Raw genomic sequence first — 17,418 nt, forward strand, 5'->3', positions numbered from 1 at the left:
TTTTCAGCCCCCTCTGATCTCCAAACCACACACACACACACACACACACACTATGTTCAGTTGAGGATACACTGTTAAATATAAAGTTTCCTCTCAACCAGGACATGGGTAATTGTAAATGAGGTGATATACTTAAAAAACTTAACATCCTGTTTGATAAGAAGCTTGTATTGATTGTTTCAAATATGAGTGGGCTAAGGAACATGAAGAAAGAAGAATACTTTATTTAGTTTCACACTCAACACACATTTTACATAAATATACACTTTTTTAAAAACACAAAACTATTGTACACTTTTACAAGAGAGCTTCTGCTTCCTTGAGTGCTTTTTCCATTTCCGCAGCCTCCAATGAAAAGTTCTCTCTTTCCTGCCTCATATGTTCCCGTGCTTTAGCGAGTGCTGTCATTGTTGTTTGGATTTCCTGATAAGTGTGTAAAATGAGGAACATTTAAAATAGATTCCAGCCATCCATTAAATCAACTACAACTAACAGCAAAGTTACACAGGTCAGTACAAAAGTTTCACTGACTTTGACTCACCTCTAGCCGAGCCCGTTGCTGTGATGCAACGTCTCCAAATGCTTTTAATTCATGCAGCAGGTCTGTGGAAACACTCTGAAATAGAGACATTGGAAGTTGTTTACTAGCTGTCTGCCTATGGTAGCCAAAGTTAGATATAGATAGATAGTGTGGTTATGTAGCATAGAAATAATTATAAGTGCATGTTTCCATAACTGTAATGTCATCTGTTTTCAAGTTATTCGTGTGAGTTTGATTTAAATGCACTTTGATTTGAAGTTGACTTAGACTAGAGTAAACTAAAATAAAATATACATACCATGACTTCTTTTCTTTGATCTTCATTTTGTCTTGCAGCTTCTCCAACTCTTTCTCCTAAAACTAAGAATTGAAGAGATTTTATATTAGAAGAAGTTGTTTTCTATCAAGCAACAACTGAAATACAGCTGACAAAAACACACCTTTTAAATGAGGATTAATATTCACCTGGGTCTATTTTGGCTGCAACTAGGAGAACATGACAGTCCTTCAGGTTTTTCTGTACTTCAGCATTCTCCTTTTCAAGGTCACTGAACTGCAGCTCCAACTCAGCTACTCTTTGCTGCAATAACAGCAAAGAAAAAATTTTTGTAGCATAAAGTCAAAAAAAGAAAGGAGTGCCCAGGAGGTACCACCTCTCTAACTACCAGACCACACCTAGCTGATGTGCTTTCTACCAGGAGCCTAACCGGTGTATTCAAAAATAATAGTTAAGAATAAGCAAGCAAAGAGAAAACAAGTATCTAGTTATGTTATGAGTACTTCATTAAAATTGCTTTCTGCACCTGTGTGTCTGTGAGGTTTTTCTGCAGCTCCTCATTGGTAGCCATCAAATGCTGATTTTGCTCCTTGAGCTCTGCCTGTTGCCCATACCTGGTGGACACCCTACAGAAAGGTGCAACATAAAGTTGTGAAAAAAGTGGCCAAAGGGCACTGCACATTCAGGAGATGGAATATACTGTAATGTATGACTTACACTTTGTGAACTTTAGGAGCAGCATTTTTTCTGGAAGACAAAAGTAAAATAAATTCAATCGAATACATGTGAAGCAAATATACGGAGCCTGACAGTTTGGGTGTATAATGCTTTGCACTAAAGTATGGCAAAGAGATGAAAGGAAATTATTCTTTTCTGGATCTTGTGGGGCACTCAATCCCTTTACAATATGGATGTGTTTAATTTTACATTTTAACTGCCATTTCTTCTATATATCACCTTGCCCTTCTGGAGAAAGGTTCAACACTCAACACGCTTGATTTGAAACTTCCTGACAGCAGTATTTCCCCTTGAATTTTGTCTACCTGTGGCAGAGGAGTCATGTGTAGTGCGGTGTTTGGATCATCTTTATCAGCCCAAGTGCCATGCCGCCTAGATGGATTTGTTACGGGTCTACCCAACAGTTTACCATTATTTTAAGTCGTAACGTGCAGTTTTTTTTACTATGAAGAGTTTGTTTGCAATTTCTCACCTTGATATATATTCTTTTTGAGATTTTAGGACACCATCTGATTTTTGGGCAGCATTTGTTGTTGCAGACACAGTTACTGTGTCTCTGGATTCAAGTTTATGAACGGTTTTCTTTGTTTCTGCAGGTAATTGCACACCTGGAAAACACATAACATTGTTAATCAGACACCAGCTGTGTCTGACTTTAGGCACTTTAATTCAGTCAGCAATATTAGCTAATTCTGCTCACCTCTTGGGATTCTTGAAGACATGGCTCTATCTCCAATTAATACAATGCTACCAATGACAAAGGCACCTGTATGAAGATATAATTTGATTAAACACGTTTAATCTATCCAGAACATCTTTACTGGACCTGTTTAAATATAACTTACCTATGTAGGCTCCTATCAAATATGCTTTGATTATATGTATGGATCATGGTTATCATGGAATACCAGGCCCAATATATTTGATATTACGCGAAAAATAAAAATTGACAGATTTTGAATGGAGTTAGGTGCTCTTTCCCAAATACAACAAGGACTTCTAAAAAGTATCACCACAAATGTTTAGTTAGCTTAGGTTAGGTTTAAGTTAAGCGTTCAAAATGACTGAAACATACTAATATGTGTGACATGGTTAAATAACACAACATAAATTCCTACCTTTTATCGATCCGTTAAATATGAGACTTGTCAACAGTCAAAACGGAGCGGCACGAATTCAAAAACGTCCCGCCCTCTTTGGTCAATTCCGGTTTCTTGACGTTATTTCCTGTACAGATAAAACTACTTTTCGGTATTTATGAGCATCAGAAGGTTTATATTTCTCGATTAATTCGAGCTAAACGTTATTCTTACTGTCATAAACTATCTTTTGTTAAGTTAACTTTTACTGCAGAAACCGAAATAAGCTTTTAAAGTACACTGCGCATGCGTGGAGGCGGCTAAATTCAAAACTCAAGACGTTAGCTTCGATGGTCGTTGACGTTAGCTGCAGTTTGTAGGTTCGCAGATCTACCCAGCTAAGAATAAACGACATGAAAACTATTTTAAGTTAGTCTACCAGTAAGAACACAACCGTATCCGTTGAGGAATTGTCTCATAACAACCACAAGGTATGCGCTGTGGTGTTCGTATGTTTTCCTTTTCATATCATGAATGGCACCATGTCAATGGCGAACATTAACGTTAGCTAGTTAACGTTAACTAACTAACGTTAAAGTGCACTAAACTTTTACTCTAGCTAGCAACGATCAGTTTTCTCTGTAATGACTAAATTGAAATGCGAACTCATTTAAAATTTTGGGGAAACGGTCTTTTGCGGCGGTTGCGTTTGTTGACAAAGGGGAAATGGTTATCCATCCAGCTAACTTCGCACATATGCATTGATCATGCCAGGTCTTTGTTGATAGAATATTGTGCAAATACGTTGCTAATTATTAAGTTAAAATCCTAAACTGTCGTACGGAAAAGTATGTAACTTCTGTTAATCCAATCTTGATTTTCCCGATGTCACCGAGGCCCAATACCTTCTTTATTTGGTTATTAAATTAATCCTCCAGCTTAAGTTGGGCATTCATGCTGTATGCAAATGAATTATGAGGCATTTTTTGGCTGTACAATAAAAGAATAGCGATCAATATATTTATCTCACTTACAATAAAACAAATGTTCAATAAATGTTTGATTTCATTAAGTTGAATCACGGACGAATCAGCAATAGAATAATTGTTCTATTAAGATATTTATTCTGTTGAGGTAAAGGGACTGAAGAAATATTTTAATTTTAGTTAGTAAAATGTTTGTTAAAAAAAGATTTTATCATAATTGTTTAAAATGTTCTACCTCAGATTTGTTAAGTGATCCACTGTTTGGCATCAAGTGTTTCTTCTGACCATAAAGAATAGTTTAAAACCACTATTAACCATCTGGTTTCTTCAACTTTCGCTCAGGAGCAAATATCAGCCTTAAAACTTGAAAGAAATGATTATTTGACATTTATTGCGATAATTACCGATATTGAATGATAATGTTTTTTTTTTTATCATGATAAAACATTTCTTTTATCGCCCAGCCCTACTTAAATGTCCATGTTTTATCAACTTCAGTTTCATCATATACTCCAGAAGCTGTGATTTACTGAACCAAGCCTTGTTTTGTTCATTTGTTCTCAGTTGAAAATGGAGCCTCTGGATCCTGCCAAGAATGAGTGAGTGAAAAATATATTATTGAGAGAAAGTAGCCATGTGTGCTTTGTGGTTGAACCTCAAAGCAGCGGTCTGCTCATTAAAGGCCAGCATTACACCTGGCATTAACATTAACTTGTGATATTACTGTATTCACATATAGTAGTAAACACCCCTCTGCATATACTGTTGTGCTGAATAGTGTGTTTCATGTTGTGTGTTACAGAGAAAGCACTGGATTCTCCAAGCGGCGCATTTCTTCGGTTAGTGCTACAAATCAGTTTATGGATAAAGTATATATACTTTTAGCCTTTTTATTTTTTTTAACAATTCATTTGTCTAAACCATATCTTTTTCTATGTTTAATTTTCAGATATTAAAAGCACCACGGAAATCAATCATATTCCCTGAACCAGTGCAACAGGAAAATGTGGTAAATGGATTGCTTGATTGAAGATTTTGTGACTGTGTTTATATATAAAAATGGGGATTCCAGTCTTAATACATTCTCACCTAAACAAGTAAAAACTACTACTACTAACTTACTTTAAATTTATTAGCATTGAAAGAGTGAGAACCAAGCTAAGAGGGTGTAACCTGATTAACCAACTTATAAGAAGGGAGACTCTTTGGATTAATGATTTGAACGCAATTGAGCCTCATGGATTTAGTGAAACACAGGATATTTGCTTTTTCTTGTGATAATTTTGATTAGACATCTTTATCTGAGGTGTTTTTCATCAGTGTTTTTCGCAGCTAGTGGGACAGAGGTAGGACCTATAGGTTATCTGTCCTAAGGTACTTAATAGTTCCTTGTCAATGAGCTTCATATTAGTCTTTTTATGGCCTTATGTGAAATTAGGGATGGACAATAAATCAATAACAATAATCATCGCAATCTAATTTTTTTTCAATAACTATATTTTCAATAAATGTTTGATTTTATTCTCTTGAATCATAAATGAATTAGCACTTAATTTTTTTAATAAGATGTTTATATTTTTGAGAAAAAGGACTGAATTTAGCTTTTACTTAATTTTATTCATGCCTATTTGTTGTGTTAACTACAATTAACCATCGCTCAGGAGCAAAAATCAGCCTTTAAACCCAAAAGAAATAACAATTTGATAATTATCGTGATAATTATCGATATCGAAAGATATTAATCTTTTTATCATTATAACATTTTTGTCCAGCCCTATGTGAAATGATTCTTGTGGCTCATGTATGTTATTTATTTTTATTTTTCTATGTTCAATCATGTTTTTGCTGCTTGTATTATAGTATTTTTGTTAGATGTTGATTTTATAAAAATGAAAAAAAAAAAATGGAAATTGGGATTACTGGTCATGTGACCTACAGTACCTATTTAGCACACCTGTGAGTGTTATTTGCAATTTCAGTGTGTGAACTTGAAGAAGCCATAGGTGAAATGCATTGTTCACAATAAATATGATAATTTCAGCGTGCGGTAGTTTGTTTTAGATTTTTGATCACCAAATCCTGCGTCCTATTTGCACCTGACTGTTGTTGCTGTGCATGAGGAATCTCTTGGGTTTTTTTTGTGGTAATAACTTTGTTTATGAATTTATACTTTACTATATATATATATATATCATTTTTATTTTCAAGGTGGAGTGTGCCAAACCTGTAGAAAAGAGGAATTCAAGAAGAGTCAGTTTTGCGCCTGCCAACGATGTTCTCCTGTTTTCAAAGTGAGATATTAGGAAAATAGTTGGGCTTAATTTCCCACAGTGACACTGACGTTTCAGCCTAATCAGTATTTTATCTTTACAGAGAAGTAAAAAATGCCTCTCCTGCCCGAAGTCCTTTACAAGAGTTAATAACATCAAGTAAGTATCACTATGTAGTACGAATAAGTATGTGATCTTTTTTTATTTTATTGAAGCAGCTTTGTAATGTTTGTCATTTGTTATTCCACAGCAGCTGCAGCCACACAGAATAGGTAAGTTGAATGGATCCTTTTGAGTTTTTTTTATTATTTATAAAAAAACTATCTCTTGCACTCTCACCAAACCAGTAAAAAAATGTCTGTTTTAATATCATAAATATTATGTTATCTTTCATTAGGGTCCAGGTGGTGGTCGCTGATGATGGGATTCAACAAATCACTGGTAGGAATATTCAATTATGAACTTTTCTTAACTATTACCAAGTGCTCACATTGTCTGTTAAAGTGTATGATCTTTTACTAAATTAAAATCTTCACATTTAGGAATGGAAACCCTATTGAATGCTCCTCTACATGTTTCTCAACAAAGGGAGACGGTGAGCTTGAGCACTTAGCTGTTTTGCTTTGCTGTTATTTCACTGTTTTTGTTCTTACCGCTGTCACAGCCACCAAATGGTTAAATTGCTTTGTTATAATTTATATTTATTTTATTGTTATAATGCCTCATCACTGTTCATCTGAGTTTGTTTTTTGGGGGGGGCAGCATGATATTTAGTGACCGTTCATTGACATAAAGCTACTTATCTTCACCAGGTCAACTTTGATACTGGGACTGACTTTAGTGAGAAAACTGTGATGTTTTCTACAGATGATGCTTTCATGGACATAACACGCAGTCACACTATAAACCTTGGCGTTGATGCAGATGTTTCCCTCCAAAATGATGACATTTTACCTACTAGCGGAGAGAAAACAGTGATGTTTACTGCAGATGATGGATCCATGGATATGGCCCTAAGTCATACTTTCAACATGAGTGGGTTAAAATCACTACCCACTAGAAGTGTAGAGAAGGGAAACATATCCTCATCAGTACCTTGTTTGGATCCTGGATTCGAAAACTTCCTTGCAAGTTTCTCTAGACCTAGTGGCCCCAGCGTTAATTCTGTGATCACCAGAATGGTGCCTCCTGCTGGAACATCCTCTGGCTTCCTGTCCCAGATATGTACGAAAAGGCCTGATGTGGATAAAGAAAATCGGGCTCCGATTTCTCTTTCAGCTGTGACAGAAAAGTCACTAAATACATCCAGGAAGATTGGTCAGTCATCTTATGGAAGTGCATTCTATCCAGACGATGACGTAAGCATGGATATGACTGAACCTCAGAGCCAACTTTATGGATTCACTGATTATGATGACGACGATCCCTTTCAGTGTCTCTTTCCCACAAAAGAAATGTACTCTGGCATCGAGAGCGTGTCACAGACAGCAGAGAAGACCCAACAACAGAGCAGGAAAACACTGGAATCATTTAACACTAAAGGTACTGAATTTTCTATCAACTAATTAATTAATCTTCTCAATATTTCAACATGTATGTATTGCTTTCATTGACTTAAAACACGATGTCTTGTGTGTTTTGGGGATGCTGGTATTATTTCACAAGTTATGATTGAATACAGTGTAAATAACATTTTTTTACATTTCAATTTTCAGATTTAGATAAGAAATCCTTGAAGAATCCTTCTCTTAATGCTTCTAATCAAGGACACAAGGTAAGGTTTATAATTTAGTTTACTGTATTGATATTAACCGACTCAAATGACTGCATGGAAAGTACGACATGGTATGTAATATCATAAATTAGGTTTTGGAAACTGGTCAGTTGAGCTGCTGTTAAAATGCATCAGTATAGTTTTCAAAATGGTGTGTTTAATGTTCATTAAATACTACACATAGAAGTAAACTTTTATGTATGTGATAACATACTGTCTTTTCTTCTACAGGTCAAACTTGATACAAAAGATGAACGCAGTGCAGAGACAATCACGGACACCGAAGCTCAGACAGGCCATATTAGAGGACTCATTGGCTCAGATGATCCTTTTCGGTTTCTTTTTCCCACACAAGACATGTGCCCCCTCAGTGAAAGTCTGAAGAGCGCAGAGATGACTTCAAGGCCCCAGCACAATGAAGGTTTTTGTTTTTCCTTGAATGTAGGGCTGGGCGAACAATAATGATATTATCATTTTCTTCAGTAACAGTACAACACATCATGTAAATGTTTGATTTAATTAATTTGAATCACAAACAAATTATCACTTCACTTACTTATCTTACACCCTAGTAAGATATTTATGTACCTCAGATTTGTTAAGTGATCAACTGTTAGGCATCAAGTGTTTGTCATGTTCTGACCATTAAGAATAGTTTAAAAACCAGAATTAATAATCTGGTTTCTTCAGCTTTCACTCAGAAGCAAAAATCAGCCTTTAAACTTAGAAGAAAAAATGGTTTGAAATTTATCGCTATTATTATCACTATTGAATTATATGAAATTGTTTATCGTGATATCACTCCGCCCTACTCAAATGTTGACCAAATAATCTGGTGTCAGAGTAAATTGGTATTGTCAACGATGACGTATGAATTTAAAAACCTATATCTTATAACTTGTTTAAGACTAAGAACAACTTCAGAATAAATTGCTATTGTTGATTTTCTTATTGATTGATTCCCCATCTCCACGTTAGGTATGGAAACCTCATTGAGGCCATCCTTAAAGACAGCGGTGCGGAGACATCAGGTGAGTTTTTCTTGCAGTGATATGTATTTTGCAGAATGAATGAATGTACAGCCTACTTGCACTGAATACTGTGTTGTAAAAATAAAGAAATGTTTGTCGATCTGTACTTGGTCTGTATGTCTTACATGTTGATTCACCTGAAAGAAACACATTATTCAAGTTATACAGAATCAGAGTGATTACATTCATTTTCATTATTTTAAAATATGGTAACATTTCTGGCTCTAAAATGTTTAAATGATGATTAATTAGTAATGCCAGTTTAAAATGTCGAATAGTGTTTTGTTTGACTGTACACTTAAGGTGATTTTTTTTGTTGTTTTTTTTCTCCCTAAGGTTAAATTTGATGCTGAAGATGACAGCAAAGAGAAAACAGTGAGGTTTTCTCCAGATGGTGCCTGTATGGATATGACACAGAGTCACACTGTGAACAATTTGGAACTACAATCGCACCCAAATGTGGACTTTTTACCTCCATTTGGGGACAAAACAGTGAGGTTTACTGCACATGATGCAGCCATGGATGTGACACAAAGTCACACTGTAAACATCATCGGAGATTTAGAACTGCAGGCACAGCAAAAAGAGGACTTTTTACCTACTTGTGGAGAGAAAACAGTGAGGTTCACTGCAAATGATGCAGCCATGGATGTGACACGAAGTCATACTGTAAACATTGGCGCAAATTTGGAACCGCAGTTTCACCAAAATGTGGACTTTTTACCCCCATGCGGCGAGAAAACAGTGAGGTTCACTGCAAATGATGCAGCCATGGATGTGACACAAAGTCACACTGTACACATCAACAGTGATTTGGAACTGCAGTCACAGCAAAAAGGGGAATTTTTACCTACTTGTGGAGAGAAAACAGTGAGGTTCACAGCAAATGATGCAGCCATGGATGTGACACGAAGTCATACTGTAAACATTGGCGCAAATTTGGAACCACAGTTTCACCAAAATGTGGACTTTTTACCCCAATGCGGCGAGAAAACAGTGAGGTTCACTGCAAATGATGCAGCCATGGATGTGACACAAAGTCACACTGTACACATCAACAGTGATTTGGAACTGCAGTCACAGCAAAAAGGGGAATTTTTACCTACTTGTGGAGAGAAAACAGTGAGGTTCACTGCAAATGATGCAGCCATGGATGTGACACGAAGTCATACTGTAAACATTGGCGCAAATTTGGAACCACAGTTTCGCCAAAATGTGAACTTTTTACCCCCATGCGGCGAGAAAACAGTAAGGTTCACTGCAAATGATGCAGCCATGGATGTGACACAAAGTCACACTGTACACATCAACAGTGATTTGGAACTGCAGTCACAGCAAAAAGAGGAATCTATACCTACTTGTGGAGAGAAAACAGTGAGATTCACTGCAAATGATGCGGCCATCGATGTGACACGAAGTCATACTGTAAACATTGGCGCAAATTTGGAAGCACAGTTTCACCAAAATGTGGACTTTTTACCTCCATGCGGAGAGAAAACAGTGAGGTTCACTGCAAATGATGCAGCCATGGATATAAGCCAGTGCCTCACTGTAAACATTGCCAACAGTTCAGTGTCAGATTCAGTTCTTCAACACCAAGATTCTAACATTTTATCTATCCTATCTGTGAAGGAAAGGGAAAGCGAGACATGTCGTCGGCGAAGAAACCAATCTTCATCTGCATACACTTTGGATCCAGGACTTAAAAACTCTCTGTCTAAGATGAGTGGCCCCTGGGCTAATCCTGTGATCACAAAAGCAGTGGTTCCTGCTGCATCTTCCTTTCAAGAAACTGGACACACAAATGGCTTCCTGGACAAACTTAAACCACAGAAGCCTGACGTGGAAACTGAAAATGAAGTTCCAGGTTTAATTTCAGCTGTCATGGAGAAGACACTAAATAAAACTGTAACTGGCTGTCCAGCAGACAATTTAAGCGTGGATATGTCAGAAGCTCAAACAGGCCAAAATATGGGACAAACATGTACAGATGAGCCACCTCAAAGTCTTTCTTCCATTCAAGACTTGTACCCAAGCTCTGACCATTTGAGGAAAGCTGAGGCAATTACACAACAGAGCAATGGAGCGCTGGGTTCATCCAACCTTGATGGTGTGGAAATGATAAATTGTCCAAATTCTCTAGACTCAAAGGAAACCAAACCAAGAAATCACGCTTGTTCACCAACTGCTGTTGGCCATGGTGTTGATACAGTGCCTTCACTAAAGTGTAGACGCATGAGTTTAGCTGATCTTCACTCAAAAGTAAGGCGTTTGAGCCACATGATAAATACAACTCCAGATACTATTGCCCTGAACAGCTGTACAGCACCTTTGCCCCCTCTGGAGCACCACATGGACAAAATCTCAAAAGACAAACCAAACTCCCTGCCTGTAATGGAGCCCGAACCGGAAATAGGTTTGGTAAACACTGAAGAAAATACTCAATGTCTTACGCAAGAAGAACAGCCCTCTACTACTCCTTTCAACTTAAAGACTAAACAACTTATGTCAAGACTCTCAGTGGGAGGCTTCAAACCCAAGCTTCCACAAAGAAGCAAACCAGATGATCCAACGAAGGTGAATTCTGTGGCAGAGCATACAAGGACGATCACTGTCAATGTTACTAGTCAACTGAGCAACCTTGAAAATGATGTGAGCGACATCTACGATGAAGAGCTTGGTAGCTGTGAAGATATGTCAGAAGTGCTTGATGCAAGAAGTCCTCAGAAAGCCACTGAAAAGGGGGGCCCTCAGGAGTTTAAGATGGTTGAGTTTAAAGAGGATGATGTATTTGAACAGGACTTTATTAGTGCTGTCCATGGAAATAAGAGACCACGGCCAGCAGATGAAAATGGTCTGGCGAATGAGAAGAGAATGAAAACCTCCACTGAAATGGCTGATGACTTTAAAATGGTAGGTCAAATTAGAGTACTCTAGAGTATTATAGTACCTCAAATTATATCTGGGTGTCTTTATTTACCTTTTATTAAAACCAGGTTTATATTAGAAATATGTCTTAATATAATCCGGTTTTAAATTTCTGTTACTTCAAACTCAAAACTTTATCCATGTTTGCCTGTTATCATGATAATTTTAGGATAAAATAATTCAATTAGTACAAAAACATAGTCATGTCAAACACTCTCTACTCTGTTGTTATTCTTTAATTGAAATGCAGTTTTTATGCAATTATTAAATCTGCTAGTTTCCATTTGGTCATCTTTTGATTGTAGTTAAGTTTGAAACTCAACCCTTCCTTTTCTGTTGTTTCACATCTAAAGCCCTCATGTGACCCAGAGGACATACAATACAGCCTGTTCCTGGTAGACATTTAATTTGAAATGTGTAGGAAGTGTTGAGTTTCATTGATGGTAATGTAATCATACTTGAAAAACAGCATAGTGGACAGGATTGGAACGAACTAGGGAAAACTATTCATAGTTGAACTATGTTTTATTAACTAGTATTTGTATAAAAAATTTGATTGGTGAATATTGTGCTGATTCTTGATTTGTTTTTCTATGTTCCTCTGTTTTATTTGTAGTCTCATGTTGAAGAGTGTGACGGTAACATTACTACAGCTCCGAGCATGACTACCCAGACCAGTGATTCCAGCAGTCACACAGCTAGCATCAGATGTGAAGCTACATTTGAATCAAGTAAGTTGGCTAACACTTTATTTAGACAGTCTGCCTACAGGTAGTTTATAGGATATTAGTAACATTTTAGCTGTGTATTAGTTGAAATACAACAATTGAGCAGTTTCACAAATAAAACGGTTTTCTAGTTTGGTTAGGTTCAGGCACACAAAACATCTTAGGGGGCTTTCGCACCTGAAAGTCCGCAACAAGGTCCGAACCAAAGTTCATATTTTCACATTGATCTGTCCTTATTTCAATGCATTTATCCGTGCATTTGTTTGTTTCCGGTTTACATGTCAACCGCCAAACTTCCTGTAGGCCTAAATAGTCTGAAAGTCCGAACCATCCAAAAAATGCTTTCACAGCAGAAATGAACCAAACCATCGTTCAGTTTGATCCGGACCGAGACTACCTCTTTTTGTCGGACCACATTTTGTCTGTTTGGTCCGGACCGTGGTCCATGGGAGGTTTCACACCTGCAATTTTGGTTCGGACTGAAATGCCTGAAAGTCCGGACCAAACGAGGTAGGTGTGAAAGCCCCCTTAGTTAGGATGTGTTCGTAAATTGTCACGCATACTAAATTGATAATCTGATAAGCATCTAAATCAAAACAGTTGACATTTTACAAATACTCAAAAAAAAACACAACAAAGTGTTACATGAATGTTAACATAAAGTTGTTGTGTTCTCACATTCGGTAGTTGAGTGTCATTGAGATCCTATGTGCTGGTGTAATTTTGCTTACCCAGGGTCTGGACAATAAATCTATTATTTTTACTTATTCAGCTTTCAGACAAAGCATGTTTGAATCCCAGCTTGAAGACTACGCCAGTGATGTACAGAGGGTATATTGTTGACATATTTTATAAATATATCTTTGAATTATAATGAACCATTTCATTTTTTCATGTCAGTTAATTATTGCCTTTAATTTTTTGATTACAGAAATTCGAGGATGGGACCATTACAGTGTTGGAGTTCTTTAAACTCTTCAACATAGACTTTGTCATCCATAATCCTCGGCAAAGTATCCTTCCTGGCAGAGTGGGTTAATCATTTATATTAACAACATAAATATATGAAAAACAACAGTTTAGTCATGTGACTTATTATTGTTTTTTCAGCTTTTGTCAGACACAGATTGCACACCAATGGATTTATTGAAAGACAGACACATCAACCGTCCTAAACAGATGGTGTATGAGACAAATGTTCTGAACCTCACAGAGAAGGTGGAGGGGTATGTATAATTGTATAACACATTTATGACTACGTTTAAAAGTAAACATACATTAGTTTGCCAAATATGACATGGAAGAGGTATAGATAGAAACTGTGATAAGAACATGAAAATAAGTGTTTAAGTTGTCTCTGAAAATGCTGACATGTCCTCTTCAAGATTGAAGGAGCGAATGCGGGATCTGGAAAAACCTCTGAAGATTGTGAACAGACCTTTGTGGGAAGAAATGAGACATTTTTCAGAGAAAGAGGTATTAAAGTATAACTTTAACTTGACTATAAAGTGGGAACGCTACAGTGCAAATATCAGTTTTCATAATTGACCGATAAATATCTGCAGTATAATTGTCATTTTATTAAAAGGATATGGGTGAACATTCTATCAGATTTAGCTGCTGCCATTTGCTGTGTAAGGAGATGTAGCAGCTGGAAGAGTATCATTTGGCCATGCGATCTTATTCCTAACCCTCCCTGTGTTTGTTTGAATTCACAGCTCAAATCCTTTGGTGCCAAACTAAAAGAGAGAAATAACGTGTTCAGAAAGATGAGCAAAGTTCAGTCCCATGAAAAGAAGGAAGTCTTGTATGCAGACCTTGTGCAGGCTAATCTGGTAAGAGCCATCCTAGAAATACTGAATTACAACGTTTAGGGATCTTTTGAGAGCGTTGAAGGTAATTTACATTTATCATCTTTTCAGGAGGAGCAACAGAGGTTGAGAGGAACGATCGAGGAAGCAGATGAGATGATTAAAAGTTTGGATGACTGTATTTGTGAATTAGAAACAGGTATGGCTACTGTGAGGAAACGACTCACGGCTGTCCAGTTTACAATGCCACTTTCTCAGTATGAATGCAAGTAACAACTATCGCCAACAAAAGGAGGATGAGTTTTTGTATACGTGTTGCGACAAGAGACAGGCAGACGTTCAAACGGCTGTAACACCATCTCTGTATTTCCCTTCCTTTAGAACTTAGTGCAGTTGAAGAAAAAGGTTTCGAAGACGCACCAAGTCTGAAATCACTTCAGAAAGGTAACTTGTAATTGCCTTGATTATTTTATTTATTTATTTTTGTGTGCTTGAATTGAATAAGTTATTGATTTATTTTTATTGACAGAAATGCAGAAAGTCACTGAAGTTTTGGCTGATAATGACAGGTGAGTTCAGAATATTAAGTATCTCTGTCATGTTTAGGTACTATAAAAATAGAAAGTTCTCTTTTTTTTTTTGTTTCTTATTCTTTTCTTTTTTTCTGCCATAGACAAATATCTGAACTGGAGATGCAGAATAAACAGAATTCAAATAAACTGTGCAGGCTGAAAGTTGAGACGATGAACCTGGAGAGCCACGTCGCTATGCTGCATAGGTCAGTTTCTGATTTGAATGGGTTTTCACATCTAGAGTCATAAGACTTGCTTTCAAAACATGTAGGACCTCATTTCCAAACTCCACTTATGTTTTTATTTTAGCTTTTGTAGCAAAGATGTTGAAGTAAATAATAAGTAATTATTGTAATTTTTTTTATATATCAGTTTGAATGAATGGAAATTGGGAGAGAAGAAAGACAACTGCTCGGTCTACAGTTTTCTCCATAAGACCTTCGAAGTACAGTTGGTATATGAAAAATCCAATGGTAAGCGTTTTGTTGACGGTAGAAATGCTTGTAACGTTTTACAGGCAAACAACATTTTTGATCTCTAAAGACTTAAAATTCAAACCACGTTTCACTTTTAGCCACACTAATGTCAGGACCTGCTTTGCAGTTATTGTTTACCACCTATACTACACATAATTGTCTGTTTACTAGGCAGACATCGGGTGTGTTTGCTGACTAGGTTTTGCAAAGACTGATTTCTGATTTAACTTACAGCTAAGCTCAAGCTGTATTTTTAACGAATAATATTTTCTTAAGTAAGATGATGTTTTCCTATTTTATTGTTTTTGAAGGAAATGATGCTGATAATGAGTCGGAGAGGAAAATATCACACATCACGTTCAGACGTCAAATTGATGGTGAGAAAAAAAACTATATAAATAGTAGTTTGAGTGGTCATAGCTATAGATTGTCAGAATCTGTGTTATGCATCTTGTGTGTTTGGGTAAACATTGGTTAGTTTCTTAGTAGAGATGCATGGGGGTCATTCTTGTTACTGGGATTTTGTAAAAACTACTGTACATTTTGTTTTCTAACTAGATGAGAAGTCACAGTGCCATGCCCGTCTTGTTCACAAACTGCTCTCTCAATGCATTGAGCGAGAAACTTCCTGGGTGGAGAAGTATCCAACGAGCAGACATGTTCCAAAGGTAGGTGTGAAGAGAGATCTGTTTTGTTGTTTGAGAGATTTACTTATACTGTCACTATATCTTGTTTATTGTCAGACATCTTAAAGTCAGTAAAACCATTCCAGATAATGTATTTTACACTGAGGATGCAAATAGTCAATATAAAGCTCAAATTCACTATCCTGAAATATTCTCTGGAATTTGTGTTCAACAACTGAAGTATTTATTCTCTTGTATGTAGCTGCTCCTTGACGTGGGCCTGGTGGTGAGTCACTGTCGTCTGCTGGGAGAGGAGTTGCGTCTGCTGAAAATGTGGGGGGGTCTGAGGCTTGATATTCTCAACATCAGCTGCGTGGACAATCGGTAAAAACGCTTCCACACAACATTTTTTTTATAGACAGTTGTATTATTGATTTAGCCTTTATTAAGCAAGAGGGAAGTGCAAAGCACACCCATTTCCTAGAAAGACCCATTTACTGAAAATCACATCACAAAAGATGTAGGGCTGACCCCGAATAGTGGAAGATTCGATGCTTCGATGGGCGGAGCCTGTTTCGACTGTCAATCTCACAGTTGAAGAACCAATGCCATTTTGGCGATATGGGGGTGATCAACGTCTGATTTTACATAAAACTACCAGTTTTCTCCCAATAAGTTAATAAACATGTAAAAAGAATAAAGCTTTCAATAAATGTTTTTGGTGTTGTGCAGAGTTGTCCGCATCTTGCGGGACTTTCAGGTAATTTATCAACATTGATGAACCACACAAGGAATATTATATAGTTTTTTAAATAGCCGGCTACTTGAAATAGACCCGCGAGGAACTGCAACGTGCATGCACGCAAAACTCTGCACAAGACCGGTGAATGGCAGGCGAGAGAGAGAAAAGGGTCTTCAAAAAGCCTCAGTTTAGCTGGAAATTTACAGTGTAAGTTGAATGAATAGAATCTGCAGCTTCTCAAGATTAAAGCGGAGCCACCATGTCTTGCAATCGCCGCGCACAAAAACAGTCGACTACAGGCAGGACTTGACTAGTCGGGGACAGCCCTAAAAAGATGTAGGATCTGTCATTATTGGGGGAACCTTAGATGATACATAGAAACATAGATGATAACGACAGGACTGAAGTACAGTGGGTACGGAAAGTATTCAGACCCCTTTAAATTTTTCACTTTGTTTCATTGCAGCCATTTTCCAAAAATCAAAAAAGTTCATTTTATTTCTCAGTAATGTACACTCAGCACCCCATCTTGACAGAAAAAAACAGAAATGTAGAAATTTTTGCAAATTTATTAAAAAAGAAAAACTGAAATATCACATGGTCATAAGTATTCCTTTGCTCAGTATTTAGTAGAAGCACCCTTTTGATCTAATACAGCCATGAGTCGTTTTGGGAAAGATGCAACAAGTTTTTCACATCTGGATTTGGGTATCCTCTGCCATTCCTCCTTGCAGATCCTCTCCAGTTCTGTCAGGTTGGATGGTAAACGTTGGTGGACAGACATTTTCAGGTCTCTCCAGAGATGCTCAATTGGGTTTAAGTCAGGGCTCTGGCTGGGC

At 37.0% G+C, this 17,418-nt stretch overlaps 2 protein-coding genes across 3 annotated transcripts in view; one reads left to right on the top strand and one right to left on the bottom strand.

Moving 5' to 3' along the window:
* Positions 1 to 204: 204 nt before the first annotated feature.
* On the bottom strand, positions 205 to 2,935 carry knstrn (kinetochore localized astrin (SPAG5) binding protein). 2 transcript variants are annotated; one of them, XM_046060650.1, is made up of 9 exons: positions 2,675 to 2,935; positions 2,257 to 2,322; positions 2,029 to 2,164; positions 1,536 to 1,565; positions 1,345 to 1,444; positions 1,007 to 1,121; positions 840 to 901; positions 542 to 616; positions 205 to 423 (listed from the first exon to the last, which is right to left on the bottom strand). In XM_046060650.1, exons 2-9 carry the CDS (start codon positions 2,276 to 2,278, stop codon positions 298 to 300), a joined length of 666 nt encoding a protein of 221 aa, XP_045916606.1. In that variant the 5' UTR covers positions 2,279 to 2,322; positions 2,675 to 2,935; the 3' UTR covers positions 205 to 297. The 2 variants fall into 2 exon arrangements, with proteins under 2 accessions (XP_045916606.1, XP_045916607.1); XM_046060651.1 differs by lacking the exon at positions 2,675 to 2,935 and adding an exon at positions 2,402 to 2,644.
* Positions 2,889 to 17,418, top strand: part of knl1 (kinetochore scaffold 1) — a 16,443-nt gene continuing 1,913 nt past the window's right edge. The window contains exons 1-28 of the mRNA XM_046060649.1: positions 2,889 to 3,126; positions 4,186 to 4,220; positions 4,424 to 4,460; positions 4,571 to 4,630; positions 5,830 to 5,912; positions 5,995 to 6,050; positions 6,142 to 6,163; positions 6,289 to 6,332; positions 6,434 to 6,486; positions 6,704 to 7,433; positions 7,607 to 7,665; positions 7,897 to 8,086; positions 8,644 to 8,696; positions 9,033 to 11,609; positions 12,241 to 12,355; positions 13,125 to 13,183; positions 13,284 to 13,382; positions 13,463 to 13,578; positions 13,738 to 13,828; positions 14,071 to 14,187; positions 14,275 to 14,362; positions 14,545 to 14,607; positions 14,693 to 14,732; positions 14,837 to 14,941; positions 15,108 to 15,208; positions 15,523 to 15,588; positions 15,770 to 15,879; positions 16,100 to 16,221. Coding sequence (XP_045916605.1) covers positions 4,192 to 4,220; positions 4,424 to 4,460; positions 4,571 to 4,630; positions 5,830 to 5,912; positions 5,995 to 6,050; positions 6,142 to 6,163; positions 6,289 to 6,332; positions 6,434 to 6,486; positions 6,704 to 7,433; positions 7,607 to 7,665; positions 7,897 to 8,086; positions 8,644 to 8,696; positions 9,033 to 11,609; positions 12,241 to 12,355; positions 13,125 to 13,183; positions 13,284 to 13,382; positions 13,463 to 13,578; positions 13,738 to 13,828; positions 14,071 to 14,187; positions 14,275 to 14,362; positions 14,545 to 14,607; positions 14,693 to 14,732; positions 14,837 to 14,941; positions 15,108 to 15,208; positions 15,523 to 15,588; positions 15,770 to 15,879; positions 16,100 to 16,221 — 5,285 coding nt within the window. The 5' untranslated portion in view covers positions 2,889 to 3,126; positions 4,186 to 4,191. The remainder of the gene's footprint in view (positions 3,127 to 4,185; positions 4,221 to 4,423; positions 4,461 to 4,570; positions 4,631 to 5,829; positions 5,913 to 5,994; positions 6,051 to 6,141; positions 6,164 to 6,288; positions 6,333 to 6,433; positions 6,487 to 6,703; positions 7,434 to 7,606; positions 7,666 to 7,896; positions 8,087 to 8,643; positions 8,697 to 9,032; positions 11,610 to 12,240; positions 12,356 to 13,124; positions 13,184 to 13,283; positions 13,383 to 13,462; positions 13,579 to 13,737; positions 13,829 to 14,070; positions 14,188 to 14,274; positions 14,363 to 14,544; positions 14,608 to 14,692; positions 14,733 to 14,836; positions 14,942 to 15,107; positions 15,209 to 15,522; positions 15,589 to 15,769; positions 15,880 to 16,099; positions 16,222 to 17,418) is intronic.

The sequence above is a fragment of the Micropterus dolomieu genome, linkage group LG10 (genome assembly GCF_021292245.1).
Source record: "Micropterus dolomieu isolate WLL.071019.BEF.003 ecotype Adirondacks linkage group LG10, ASM2129224v1, whole genome shotgun sequence".
Classification (NCBI taxonomy): domain Eukaryota; kingdom Metazoa; phylum Chordata; class Actinopteri; order Centrarchiformes; family Centrarchidae; genus Micropterus; species Micropterus dolomieu.